At 40.3% G+C, this 14981-nt stretch overlaps 1 protein-coding gene across 1 annotated transcript in view; it reads left to right on the top strand.

Moving 5' to 3' along the window:
- The window catches only part of Pappa2 (pappalysin 2), a 262109-nt gene extending 247753 nt beyond the window's left edge, over positions 1-14356 (top strand). Inside the window, exons 21-22 of the mRNA XM_052199928.1 lie at positions 12187-12285; positions 14276-14356. Coding sequence (XP_052055888.1) covers positions 12187-12285; positions 14276-14356 — 180 coding nt within the window. The remainder of the gene's footprint in view (positions 1-12186; positions 12286-14275) is intronic.
- Positions 14357-14981: the final 625 nt, after the last annotated feature.

Below are 14981 nucleotides of genomic sequence, written 5' to 3'. Positions count from 1 at the left end.
TGTAAGCTCTAAGTCCAAGGAAGAGGAGGGAGAGGAGGTATGCCAATGAACTCTGCCTAACTGTTCTCGGAGACTCAAAAACATGTAGCGAAACAGATGCAGCTGATCAGTGGATGAGTGGCTAAGACACTCAGACAAGCATCCCGTAGATAAAGAGAATGTAAACAAGATACTTTCACGAAGAATAGGTTCCATATGGGTGAAAGTGAAATGGAATAGACCAACCAATTAGCAGAGCACAGAGGAGCCAGCCGACGTCCCAGGATGGCGTGACAGGTTGAGGCTGAGAACCACAAGAATCAGCCCCACAAATTGAATTGTCCATAGACACAAGAACTTACAAAAACTAGACTGGCCTCAAAGAAACAAGCATGCTGGCAAGAAAACATTCTAGAATAAACACAGCCCATCCCTCTTGCCATTCCTCAATTTAACTGGACCTGGATATTCCCGGGGGGTCATAAAGTAGTCCTGTTTAAGTTGTAGAGAAAGTCTGGCAGAGACTGGACTGCACAGAAAGCGTTCTGGGTCCCTCTAGACCCGTGTTTACATGGCAAAGTAACATGTATACAGCTTCTCGCTGTCAGTGTAGACAGGCTTGGCTGCCTGATTATGCTGTGAGTCCCATGACTCAGTCCCTGGAGTGTGGCAAGGAGGATTCTTTCTAGCTGGGCTTTCAGTGAGCAAATTGTTTAATAAAAACATATCGTGATTCAAATAGTCAAAATGTTATAAACCTTTATCTACACCAATCTTCTCCCCAAATCTAAGCACTCAGTTCTTGCTGGCACTGTCCCTTCACCCCGTGTCTGCTTGCTTTTAGCCACTCCGCATTACAGGCAGTCAGCTCTGTCCTTCCAGGCTCATGCTGTTTGATCTGAACTTCTCCCAGCTCATTCCGCCCCAGTTCTCTCCCAAACAATCTCGGTATTGTCCTCAGATCCACCCTATAAAGTATAGCTTTTGTCATGTTCTTCTTCTCACAAAGCTCTTCAGTTGTTCCCTATTGTCTTCAGGATATGGACCAAATTCCTCTGGAAAGAGATTTTGCTATAGTTCCAAACTTGGATCATTAATTTTGAAGCAGAAAACCACAGATATATCTTTTCTTTCTTTTATTCCTTTTTTTTTTAATGTCAACTCTTGGCTGATCCTTAGCTTTCCTACTGGGATTATTCTTTTTAATTCTCTGCTCAAATCTTACTTGCTCTTCAAAGATTAAGGCTAAACCCATTTACTAAAAAAAAGTCATTCTAAGTATACTGTCTCCCACCTTTGTAAATGACTGAAGATCTTATTGGTGGTATTATTAGTCGGGGAATTCTCTTCATTTGCTTCCAATATCTTCTCTGCTATCTCTGATGCTTCTCATATTCTACCTCATTCTGTGTGTTAGCAGCAAAAACCTTCTTAAGATATTAACTTTGTTATATATGAAATGTACTATGATACCCTGTATATAGGAGACACACAAAATATGTATAAATTAGGTGTGTCAAGCTTTTAGCCATGAGTCTCATGCTTGGCTCATAATAAATTTTTTGACATTTAGCATCTTTTTAAAGTTTAAACTTATTTATATTTGTGCTTTTGTGTATGTGTATATACCTTCCTGTCTGCACATGTATGCTGTGCGTGCAGTGTCCACAGAGGCTAGGAGAGATCATAAGATTCCCAGGACTTAGAATTAAAAATTGTTGTAAGACTCTTGATATAGGTTCTGGGAACTGACTCTAGTCCTAGGACTCTTAACTACTGAGCCATCTCTCTAGCCTTATATTTGATTTCTTATAAGATACATTTCTCATAGATTTATGTGACATTGGCCTTTCCTAAGATGGAAGGTGTCTAGCCATACTGAAGGCTTTGCTGGGGGGAATGGACCATATGTGCAATGAGGAAGACTGAGGTAGAGTGTGTGAACACATGGGTCACAGTGCTAGAGATCCTGTGACCTGATGGGCCACATCAGCCAGTGATGCTGATGCTCTTCTAAATCACACTATGTGACAGTTATGATCTTTAAAACTGTTTGTCTTTGAAATATGTGTGATAGCACCATCAACCATATTTGGTTATTGTGAGGATTCCTAAGTATGCATTTTAGAGTACACACAGCGTGCACCATATAACATTTAAAGACAGCATTTTGCTTGTTGAGAAGACTGTTTTATAAAGTTAGTTTGACCTTTAGGTTTGTTATTGGTGCCTGAGGCTTCTAGAGGAAGTATGTGTATGTGTGTTTGTGTGTGTGTGCATGTGTGTTTGTGTGTGTATTACATAAAATCTATATTATAAGTATGTGTTAATAATTGTACAGACTATCTCGCAGATATGAGAGGAAATATCTATGTGTTGTATCATGTATGTGTGCCATAGATGTGTTTGCATATATGGGTACACATACTTACATATATGCATCCATTTACTCATGCTTATATTGCATATATACAAAATGGAGAAGACAAGTTCTCTGAACTCTAGTTCATATCTAGGAAGACTAAGCGAAAAACTAGGCAGAGTCCCACTCAGAAGAAACATACTGCCTCGACAAGGTCTTCTAACCTAATGTGGTTTCCCTAAATATTTGTTTCCTTAGGACTCTCCACTTTTCCCTCTAAACTTTCCTTAGTGGGCTTAACGGCTGGGGGAGAGAAAAAAAAGATGGGAGAGACAGAGGTAAAGGAGATCAGAATGGGGGGGAAAGAACCCTCAGCAAACAGCAGGAGGGCAAAGAAAAATATTTAATCCAAACAATGAATATTGTCATTTCCTCCCACAGTCTGCATTCCCAGTCATCTTCCACCGGCCGTCTTAGGAAGCCAAGAAATGCTGAGCTGCCTGGCATGTGTACATGCGCAGTAGGGGGTAGGGATGAGCATGCGTATTGGAGCTGTGGTGGAACATTCCGGTGGCCAGCTTAGCCTGCCTCAACCTCCCATGAGCTGAAGGCTGTCCAAGGAGCCAGAGGCCAGAGGCAGAGGGAGGAGTATGCTCCAGGGCTACATGGAAGACCCTTTAGGGTCACGGGCTGCATTTTCCTTTCTCTTATCTGCAGGGAATGAGAGGGTATGGGGCTACCTCTGCCCCCAAAATGCTTCTTTTTTTTCCTTATCCCCACCTTCCACAAGAATGTGAATTCTCAAGCTGAGCATGCATTGAATATTCCATTCATTGAGGCAGTGACCTGGCGGGGCAGCTGATGGAGATTCAGAGAGGAGGCACTGAGAGAGTAGCCACCTACTGAGGTGACCAAGGAAAGGCACTGGAAGGGCCCATCCCACATAGCATGATGCTCACAGTGGCCTGAAATTCTACTGTTTTCCTCTGCGTCATTCAGAGGAAGCCTGTTGTCTTTAAGAGTCTATTGTGAGCAAGGCTATGCCTAGAAGGTTCTAGTAAGCCATTGTGATAATCAAATCTCGCTTTCTTCAAAACTCAGGCCACCTCTTCATGTCTGGTTCCATTTAGCAGTGAGAAAAAACTCAGGGCATATGAATGATCCAGATCTGTACATACCAAACTTCTCTTCACCCATTCTTTCCTCTCCACACAAGGTGATCCAGCCTTGGAGCTCTGCCTTTCCCAAGGCAGGGATAGATGGGGTGGGCAGAGTTAGAGTTAAGGGTGGTGAAGGAACAACAGAAATGGAGAATTCAATCAGAGTATACAGGTGTCTGTGCCAAGAAATCATTTAATGAGCTCTAACTGGCTCCAAGATACACACAGAGCTGCACGACTCTCCATAAACTTTTATCTAATCCATGATACTCCTGCAAGCTTTTCATCCATCTTTCTGCTGAGAGTCATGGTAATGGCTATTGTTAGTGGAAGGGTTGAGGAGGACCCACCTAAAGGCCTCAAAGACACAATATTCCGTGCCTCCTATCTGTCACCAAAGCCACATGACACATCCTTGCAGACTCTGAGAGCTCCCAGTTCTCTACCTTATACCACCTGCAAAACTCACCTTCACTTAGCACTGAGAGGTTACCACTACGGTTTTGAATATTACCCTAGTTTATAGAGCCCAGGAAGGTTTTCCTCTTCTGATTTTACATATTCCATACACATTTCTGTATACCTGACCATTGCTCCCTCACAACTCAGATTCTGAGTTTGTAATGAAGGTGAGCGAGCAGGCTACTGGTCAAGCTAGGAGCATCCATGTTTGTCCCAAAAGTGTTGGTGGTAGAATCTTGAGGTTTTCCTTTCTGGGGTCTTGAGTCAGAGAACTCATTTACCAGTCTATGAGGCCTAGAGCAGTGGTAGCCTCTCTCTCTGCCTTCATGAAACTGAGCTATTAAGAACTTGTTGTGGGTCAAATACTGTCCTAATCATTGAGGCTCCATTTATTCATTCACCTCTTACAGTAATCCCGTGAAGTGTCCAAGCAAGTGTGCTATTTCTTATTGCAAAGTGACTTGCTCAGAATGTAGCAGGGCAATCGAGCAAGGCAGGACTCTGAGCATGTGTCCATCAAACGTGGTATCTGTGCTCTTACTCTTCAGGCAGGAACCAGTCTTTAGGTTTTCTGAGTTAGGACTGCTAGAGATCTGGGTCCTTTGAAGGAGATGAAACCTTACAGAGAAGAAAGTCCTGTGATCTTACTTTGCTTGCTTTTTCCCCTCTATTCCATTTTTCTTCTAACCATCTTTCTCCTTGGTTATTGACTTCTTATGGCACTTCTGAGATGTTGCTCTATTTCAAGTGTCAGCCATAAACAGATTACATTGATGCTTTCTTCCATTTGCCTTCTCTGTGGGTTTGGTAGATTGGACAAGAAGAAGCTTGAGGTCCTATGCAGAGTCTGTAAAAATATACATGAACCACTAATACATTGTAGACTATAAGACTACAAGCCAAGCCAAGCAAGGTGGCATAGGACTATGATAGAAGTTATTGGGGTGGCTGAACTGGGCTACAGAGTGAGTTCAAGTAATCAATGAACACTCAGCAAGGCCATCAGAAAAAAAAAGGACAGTAAATATAGTTCTATAGTAGATTGGTTTCCTACCACATGGAAGGGTCTAGATCCACTCCCCAGTCCCAAAAAAGAATAAAGACTAAAATGTCTAGTGTTCATGTCAGCTTCCCTCTGATAGCCACATGAATGTGTATATTCACCATTTTCTTACAATGGCTTTTTGCTTATTGACTATAGTCTTGAGCACTGGTCTTCAGGGTGCTCCTTTAAGCTAAAACACCATCAGATTCTTGACATCTTAGATATTCATGAGTTCAGCAGAAGCTTGGATTTGAGTTACAAAGACTCCAGAGCTAATAATAAGCAGGACCAGACCTCCCTGGTCTTCCAAGGAAGCCATGTTACCTGTGTAACCTTAGCATGTAGCTGTGCCCTTCTTTATAGTCCTTACGAGCTTATTAAAATAGCAACAGTGTCCCTGGTTTCAACACACTTTGTGAAGACCTGTGATCTAGTTATTCCTTGGTTGCTGAATTGCAATCACTAAGATTTTATGACTTACTGTCTTTGTGTTCTGGTTTTCATTTTCTTTCTCCTTTGTTCCCTAAAGAATATCTTTCTTTCTTAAATTCTTAGTTGTGAAACTGAGAGGATGTTTTAAATGTGTTCTTTAAGTTTTTGAACAATTACATTCCCATGCATACTTAAATTTGACTACCCCCTCCACATATCCCTCATTCTCCTGCCTGGCATACCCCTTCCACCCCATATAACTGCTCCTCCCTTTTCATTTTAGGTGACTTATACAGAAAGAGTTTTCAGATTTTTATATTTGACTTCTTCCTTGAAGGAACTGATATACATAAATACTCTAATATGTAATATAAATATATAATAGAAATATATAAATATGCACATGTAAATGATGTGATTCTAATGAAGTAGCATGTCTACAAAATGTCCTATCAAAGCAAGACTAGTGAAAAGGAGGGACTGGGTCATAAATTATGCAAATAGAGTTAGCCTCTTACTTCTGAACAGAACATTCATATATATTTATTTGTTCAGAAAATACTGTGCCTGGAACTGAACTAGAGGCTGGGGACTAGAAAGGGTATTAGATCCTGAGCCTTTGGCATGGAACTTTCCAAATGTGAAGTTTTATGATGTGCATGCAATCAATAATGTCATAGTAAACTCTAAGGTAGGGAGAACTCTGATTCAGAAAGCTAGATAAGACTAAGAAGTAGCTAAGAATGTCTAAGATATCTATGTTAATAGTACATTTCCACATGTATTATAACCCCACAGTTGTGACATGCTTAGAACCTTCTCTCATCCCCAGGGGTGAGGGCTGAAAGGGGAGAACTGCTGCCTTTCTCCATTGCCTCCAGTGACTATACTGCACATCAATCTGCCTGGACTTGCAATGAGAAGCTTCAGTTGGCATGATTGGAATAGATTAGTGCTTCCTCCTGAGGAAAGGCATTCTGAGGAAAAGTGGATCCAGCAAGGCCCCAGCTTCAGGGAAACCAGCGTGCTAAGGCTCTTATTTGGCATGAATCTTGGGCCACCTCAGCTCCTTTTGTTGAGACATTAAAGTTAAATTTTCTTTCATTCCCAATAAATTAAAAGATGAATAAAATGATCTGAGAGATCATCTGACCACTAATTGTAAAACCTACCCTCTGTTCCCAGAATTGCCAAGAACTAGCTTTGAAAACTGAGGTGGTTTACTTGTGTATGGATGCATGACCATGTATATGTGTGTGCATGCATGTATGTGGGTACATGTGTGCAATTGCACATGGAGGCCATCAGTTAATGTTCAGTGTCTTCCTCAATCATGCTCCAAGTTTTTGTGTTTTAGACATGGTCTCTTATTGAACCAAGAGCTCCTTAGTTCAAGCAGACTGGCTGACCAGCAGTTTCTAGACACTTCTGTGTCCCTATTTTTAGTGCTGGGATTACACTGAGTCACCACACCTGGCTTCTTCTCTGGGTGCTAGTTACCACACCCAGGTCCATGTGATGGCCCATGGAGTCCATTACTGATTAAGCCATCTCCCCTGACCACAGTTCACTTTTAAAGTCCCATTTCATTATTTGTAAGATGGAGATTGTACAATAAGTAGTCTTTAAGCCTCCATCTGTCTCCTAGGATTTCCTCTTTCTGTGGCCTTTATAAAACAAACACACTAATTAACCACTCCTTTCAATGTGTACCCATGAGTGGGTTGGTGGATTATGTTAGATTCAGGAACTTCATACTATTTTCTTTAATTATCCCACTAATTGTGTCCACATCCTTGTTCTCCATCATTGCCAATATTTGTGATTGATTATTTTATTGATGAACAAGTAGAATTCTGGTAATATACATCCATGAAGGGATCAAATATCTCCCATGCTTTGCCTACCAAATAATTAGAGAAGATTTGTAATAGAACCCCACATCCTACATCCATCCTGTAAAGCTCTTGTATTAAAAAAAAAAGCCCAGGAATTATGGATATAGAGGAGAGAGCTGAGATGTCTTGATGGGTTTGTGCTGTGTTTAAAAAGAAAACACTACTTAAATTGGACATTTATAATGAATATAAATTTATTGACTTCCACTTCTGGACTTTGTGATATTTAAGGTCAAATTATCATCTAATGGTGAATGGTAGGTCAGGAAAGGAGGAAGGAAGGAGAGAAGGTGGTGAAGGGAAGGAAAAGAAGCCAAGCCAAGCTCCCCTTTTACAAGGAACTTCCTGCTGAGACACTAGCACTAATCCATTTGTGAGGACAGATTTGCCATGGCCCAGTACCCTCTTAAAAGTCTCACATCTTAGTATCATTTTAATAGCAATTTTATTTTAACATGAACTAGGAACACTCAAGCATTTGAGTCACATAGTACAAGGCAAGGTTGAGAATGAAGATGGGCAAGATGTCATCACTATTGATGAGCCAGAGAATGGGGAAACTTGGTCCACAGATCAGTCTGCTGTCTGGAGCTTAGTGTGGGTGCCTCATCATAGCTTCTCTAAAAAGAGGCATCTTTGGAGTCCTGAAACAGGACTAATCAAAATGAACAAATGGATGTGCTCTGGTTTCTCATCTGTGTAACAGTAAACTTTGTCTAGAAATGACATATAGAGAGAAAACAGTGCTTGGAATCAGGTCAAACTTTAATGCCTACTTGTGGTTTAAGTCAACACTGTAATCGAACAAGAATTTCTGAACCAAGGATTTGAGAGGGAGAATCCCATCTGGTTAAGTTCCCAGCCTTTATATTAGCAAAGCAGGATGGTGGGAGTTCAAACTTTCTTCCTAGAACATAGTTGTGGTCTTAGGTTCTATTGTAAGCTGCAGAAGAAAAAAAATCTTGGTATTGTCCAAGCAATGGCTGTGTTGCCAGCGTATCAGTCAAAATTCATGAAACTCTTTTGAGCCTCAGTGGCAGACTGACTGAAGTCTCCTTTTCTCCTGTCATCTTTCTTCACCTTTAATAGTTCTTTCAGTCTTGCCCTCTCTGTGAAGTCATCTAGTCCTAGACTGTCCTGAGAGGACAGATGAAGCAGAATCAATCTCCCAAAGGGGTGTCTCTCATCCCTAAATCTGCATCATTATTTATCAGCCACATTTTGAGGCTTGCCCATCAATCTGTAGACTACTAACAGTGGTCATTCTTAAGAACTAGAGCTTTATTTTTCACTACCTCAGTATCCCTTTAACAGAATCCTGCATATATAGATATAGAAACAAGAATGTTCACTGTTTGGCTAAATGACTAAAAGGCATAGGCAACAGACAAAGCTACCATCTCTGTGGCTCAGTCTATTGGGACAGGAGCCACAAAAAACCAGTCTTTGTACACAATGGGAATAACTCAATCTGTTTATAAGAAACCTTCTGTAATAGTAGAATTAATGAAGACCAATTTGAATTTGTTTTTGTGTAGCTCCCAAAACTATTCAGATAGAATAAATTGGCATGTGTTCCCAGTATATTTTTGTTGATTATTTATCTGATTGTATCACTTTCTTACAATACAACTACCACCTACCTACCACCAAGAGACCAGTAAGATAAGCCTTTCTGTAACAATCAAAATGGGTACCATAAAAGAAATACATTATAAGAAGAGCAACTCAGGCACTGTCTTTGATATAAGAATTTATTTACCTACCACCAAGAGACCAGTAAGATAAGCCTTTCTGTAACAATCAAAATGGCTGCCATAAAAGGAATACATTATAAGAAGAGCAACTCAGGCACTGTCTTTGATATAAGAATTTATTTTAGTTATGATCTATAGGTTTGGAATTCTGTCTCAGTGTTAGATAATAAGTAAAAGGCATGTGGGGTGTGTGTACTTGCACATGCATCAGAGGGAGAATATTTAGTACAGAAATAAATCTTTCTGAGCACTTGGAAGAAGTAATGTTCATATGATGACTCTTTGCTGTATAAGTAGCTGCATTGTAGATTTTTTTTCTTGTAGGCATGATTAAAATGAGATTTAAAAAGTGCCTCTAAGAAGTGAGCTTCGGATTTTTTAGAAGTACACTTGCACAGGACACCTATAGTATAAATAAGTTATACTAGTTGGGGTAAGCTTCACAAGACTAAAACCGTTCCAGCACTCTCTCTTGGGGGAGTAGCTTTAAGAGAGGAGTCGTGTACTGAGCCTGACATCGTCAGCTGTTGAGCTGAAAGTCCATCTGTCCAATCTTTGTGTCCTTTCAAACGTTGAATCAATCAGTCATTTTTCCTTTCCCCCCTTTTCTTTTGTAGCTTTGGATTCAAACAGTCTTCCCAGGCACATGTTGCTATAGGAGACTCTGTTTGTTGAGGGTGGAGTGGTTGTTTTTGGCATGTTAGGGGAGGGGCAATTAATTCTAGTAGGTATTTAGTATATTAAACACGGAGGCTTTCCAAAATTTCCTCTGTATTTATAGTCCCCCCTTTTTATAAGTTCCTTCCTCTCTGTATGACCCTTTAGAAGTAAAAAATAAACATCTTTTAGAAATCAATGCAATAGAAGCCCAGTGAGCCCTAGAGAAGATCACATGGGGAGTCACTGCTTCATTGTGGATTCCCTTATGTTTTTGAGATGAGAAGCCATCCATTGTAAAGATGTTACAAGGGACAACTATCCAGGATTCCTCCCTAAAGCCATTCAAAAAGTATAGACTGGATCTAGGAGAATGGCTCTGTTTGTAATGTTTTTATTACAAGCATAATGAGCTACATTTTGTCCCAGAACACCTGTTACAAACAAACAAACAGGGGTTTGTGGCACACACTTCTAATACTACTGTTACAGGGGCAGAAACAGACAGATCTCTAAGGCTCTCTGGCCATGCATACTTGATAAGTTTCATCTGAAAACAATAACCAAAACAAACACAATGAAAACACAAATGGCACCTGTGGAATTATACCAGCTTGTCCTCTCATTTGCACAATGATGCATGCATGCACTGTAACACACATAACTATACATACATGCATATACAGAGTATAAGCTATTTTTTAAAGGATGACATCCTCTCCATTCTAAAGAGCATGTTAATATATGCAGAAGTGGAGAGATATGTGCAGTGAGTTTTTATATATAGCAATCATATACACAGTAAAATCAAGAGCTGACCAAGTTTGGCCAACTAATTAGTCAAGGTTGGAGGAAGAGTATTTAGTACTAGGTGGGTAAATTATTCTCAAAGCACTTGAAAAAGGAAAAGGAAACTAAAGGATCTTAAAAGATGGATCTGGTCCTCCAAGTCCAGATTATGTAGTCATCTCAAGCTTTCAGGAATAAGTAACTGGTCTCATATGAGAGACAAATGTTCATCTTTGTATCTTCTTCATTTTTCCCAGAGAGGCCTGTGTGCAAACAATCCATTTCCCTTCTGCTTTCCACTAACACGGCTGTAGAGCTGTGTGATAGCTACCCAACGAGTAGCATCTTTTCCATGGTTGGCAAATGGGTATATATCTGGGATGAGATGTTCAAATGGCCTCCGGACCCCATAGAAGTAGTGCCATGAATGATCTTGTTCTGACACAACTCATTTGCCGAACATTATTTCATAGCCATTATGGAATTGAGTTATCTATTTCATCAAAGCATGATGGGCTATAGGATAATCTTTTTATTTGACATTTAAGGAGGGTTGGGGAGAAGTGGTCTCCACGTGTAACATGAAGGTGGTCTCAGGACACCAAAATTCTGTGATCCAAAGAGCTTGTTTATGAGATGTTTCCTAAGGATTTACCTTTGGGCATGAGCCAGAGAGGGTAAGCCAGGAATACAGTGCAGGTAGGCTGGCTGATAGGCCCTCCTGGATGCTGTATAGTCCATTTTCTTCTAGAACTAGCTCTCTGGAGAAGCAATATATTGGTCTACTGAACTGTTTTTTAACTGCTTGTTGCTGTTCTTATCACACTTTCTCTTTTGGGGTGAAACACTCCATTAACTATGGTTTAGTCTGGGGCCCTTTCCCATATTGGCTCCTGTTAACTGATTGTGGTAACAGGAGCGTAGGGAAACAGTTCAGCTCTCTCTGCTCAAGTGCTGTGTCTAGCTGCTGTGAGTCAGCTTTACATGTGGCACATTCTGGTCGAGTTCTGGGTCCTTAACCTGGAATCATTTTCACCCTGGACAGACAACATATAGATCATTATAGCATCTGAGGACTTCTAGAGACTCTAAATGCCAGGCTTCCGCAAACCAAGAGATGGGCATAAAAATGAAGAGAAGCAGCATTACAGGCAAGATATGTAACAAGTGATGCCTAACTCTGCCTGGCCCTGGCTATGTGAACTGAGAGATTATCACCTATATATATTTCTTTTTTTTCCTCACTGATAAAACCAACATTGCCACAAACACTGGCTGTTTTTTGTTGTTGTTTTTTTTTCTTTTGGGGGGGGGGGTGAAGTAGCAGAATTAAAATGTAGAAGTATAATGTACATACTATAAAGATTTGTTATTACAAGAAATCTATAGTAACTGATCAGAGCATTTAATGATACAAGCAGTCCTCACACTAGGCCAGAAACAGTTGCTTGATATGACATGAGACAGTGCCTTGGACACAAAGTTTTTTCCCTGAAGGCTTTTCAATGTTTTGAGAATGTGTTTTGCCTTTTGGTTCCTCTTCCACAGTCTCTTGAATAATTGGTGACTTTTGGTCAGTTAGAGGTGATTTGGGGGAGGAGGAAGGAGACAAGCTACACAGGACACTGACTTTGTCTCTTCACAGCCTTTCCAAGCAGATGGTTGGTGTGACACTATCAATAACCGGGCCTACTGCAACTATGATGGGGGAGACTGCTGCTCTTCCACACTCTCCTCCAAAAAGGTAAACTGAGTACCTGGGATGGGGTGGGGAGGCAGTGGCTCCAGAACTAGTGGGACTTTAATAGCTCTCCTTCACAGTGCATCATAACTGGCTCTTACCCAGTCATTAAGAGGGAACTATAAGGAGTAAACACTGGAATTGCTGAAGTCATTTAAGATTAAGATTGAGAAATTAGGTGGTGAGTGGGGCTTACTAAAATGCCAATCTAGTTGCCCATTGGGCCAGCAGTGACTTGTGTTGCTTTCAATCTCCTGGCTAGTTATTACTGCCCAGACGAAACAATGTCTTTCTTCCCTTGAAAGACCTAGTTTACCAACAAAAAGCATCCCAGTTATTCCTCACCTTTGAAATTGAAGCAAAAGCCTCAATAGTCCTACATGATCTGCTACAAATACATCAGAGGAATATGTCAGATAGCTACCTTGACCATTCTCTGAACCAGAGCAGTAATACCCCTTTGTCTTATATTCTTTGTCCCTGTTATTCTTGGTTCTGTTAGATCAATAGATAGGCTCTCCGTATGTCTGTAAAATTGAGTGAGCTGAAAACTTTCAATGTTATGAGTAAACATTCAAGTACTCTGAGGATATTTGAAGCTAATTAGAAATTCCAATGAATTTAAGATATGCAGATGTTATTGCCATCTCTTTATGTATCTCCACAATAAGGCCATGATCAACTGTATACAGACTGGAGTACCATATATAGCTTTTCTCTTCCAATCACTTACTGTGTGTCAGGCACTATGCCTAGCTTTTTATATGAACAAAGTGACTTAGCATGGAATAATTAAACACTCATCAAATCACCAACCAATTTGGGCCTCTGCTTCTCTGAAAATTAATCAGTCTTAAACTAAGAGAAATAGATCATTAATGTTGACCTTAATTCAGAAAACAGGTCAGTTACTTTCTATTCTTACTTGTAGAAAAAGCTACTTTAGAAGCTTATGTATATACAGGAAGGCATGGCCACCTAGGAAGGAGTCATTTAACTCTCCCAATTTTATCTCTGCAAACCTGGGATTTGTCTATGAATTTCAGTGTCTCTGGCCAGCAGACAGAAAACTAAGGATCTAAAGGCACATTATTTTACCTCTCTACTGGCTCTATATCATGTTTTATTTCACATGTGAAAAAAACCTTGTGGACAATCTTTAAACCCATTCCTTCAGTGTATCTTCACTAATATGTGACATTATATTCATTTCATTTAATCATAGTACCCAAAAGGTAGAAGATTTACCATTCTCATGAATCAACATTGTCTTATATTTTAATTACAGACACTCAAAGGAAATTGCTTATTTGCTGCTAACAGTACAAATAGGACAAAACAACTTTTTCTGCACCCTCTCTGAAATGGGATAATTACATAGAAGTGAGGTAACATCCACACACATGTCTCACAACCCCAAAGTATATCCTAGACTCAAAAAAGACAAAAAGTCATGCATATGAAAATGTCACAGATGATCCCATGGCTCCAAGAACAGAGAGGTCAGAAACAGGAACATTTAGGGATTCTTGGCTAGTGTTTGGCAGCCATTGCTCTGAGTTAAGTCAGTTCTCGTCTTCCTCATAAGGAGTGAGTGGTAACATTCATCTTTATGTCTATGAGGATTACAACAACAACAAAACTATTAACTAGACATTATCAGTATATTAGCAGTTATTCCAACAATAGTTATAGGCATAGAGAAAGATATAAGTGTATTATACTATTCATTTGGCCCAACCACACAGATGTTGTCTGAAGGGTGGTATAAGGTCTTCTCACCTTATAGATGAAGAAAGGAAGAAATGAAGGATTACCTTGTCTAAAATGACATGGTATATAATAAAAGGACCTAATGTTAATTACAGGTTTCTGATATGAAGCCCCACTTTCATACTTCTTGTAGTACCAAGTGGGAAAAATTAAAGCCAGTTGAAAATTGTGAAGTTTGGCCCCTAAACGGATGCTTTCAACTTCCTGTTCACTCCCCTAGGTCATTCCATTTGCTGCTGACTGTGACCTGGATGAATGCACCTGTCGAGACCCCAAAGCAGAAGAAAACCAGAAACTCTAGGACCAGAGGCCTCCTCCTCTGCCCTAGAGGCAGATTGAAAGAGAGGCTCCTATAGCAGGATGCAAAGGGTGAATGAACAAGACAGGTTCCACGGTGGAAGGAGAGCTTAGAAGAGAGCCTTCAAGAAATGCAAGAGAATATTTGTAGGTGCCAATTAATGCATTAAGTAGTCCAAGTAGGGAGAGGCAAACCTTTCTGTAAAAAGATAACTGATTAGAAATGGAAGGAGAAATCGATGGACAGGACCCCCTCCCCAATCTGTACTCTGCTCCATCCTTCTCTCAACTCTCAATCTCCTCCCTACTCTGCACGCTGTCAGTGGCTCAGCCCCACCCAACATGAAAATACTAGGAGATAAGCTGCCAGGGACTATGTCAAATACCCATTTCAGATGGACTGTCATCTTTCAGGGTTCATCTACTCCAGACTGGCCCTTTGCCTTTCTTTTGTGTGGTCTCTCTCAAATAATGAGGTTAGCTATTTCTTTATAAGTATTTAAACATAATTATATAAATATATTATATATTATATTTTTTGCTGTTTACTAAGCTACAGATTATCCATTGTTCCACAAATGCTGCTGTGAAGTTCATGTCCAGAGGGATACTGAAGCTTCGAGGACAGA

Source organism: Apodemus sylvaticus, chromosome 12 (assembly GCF_947179515.1).
Source record: "Apodemus sylvaticus chromosome 12, mApoSyl1.1, whole genome shotgun sequence".
Lineage (NCBI taxonomy): Eukaryota > Metazoa > Chordata > Mammalia > Rodentia > Muridae > Apodemus > Apodemus sylvaticus.
The sequence above is the reverse complement of the archived record's forward strand: the minus strand, read 5'-3'. Positions and strand labels throughout refer to the sequence as shown.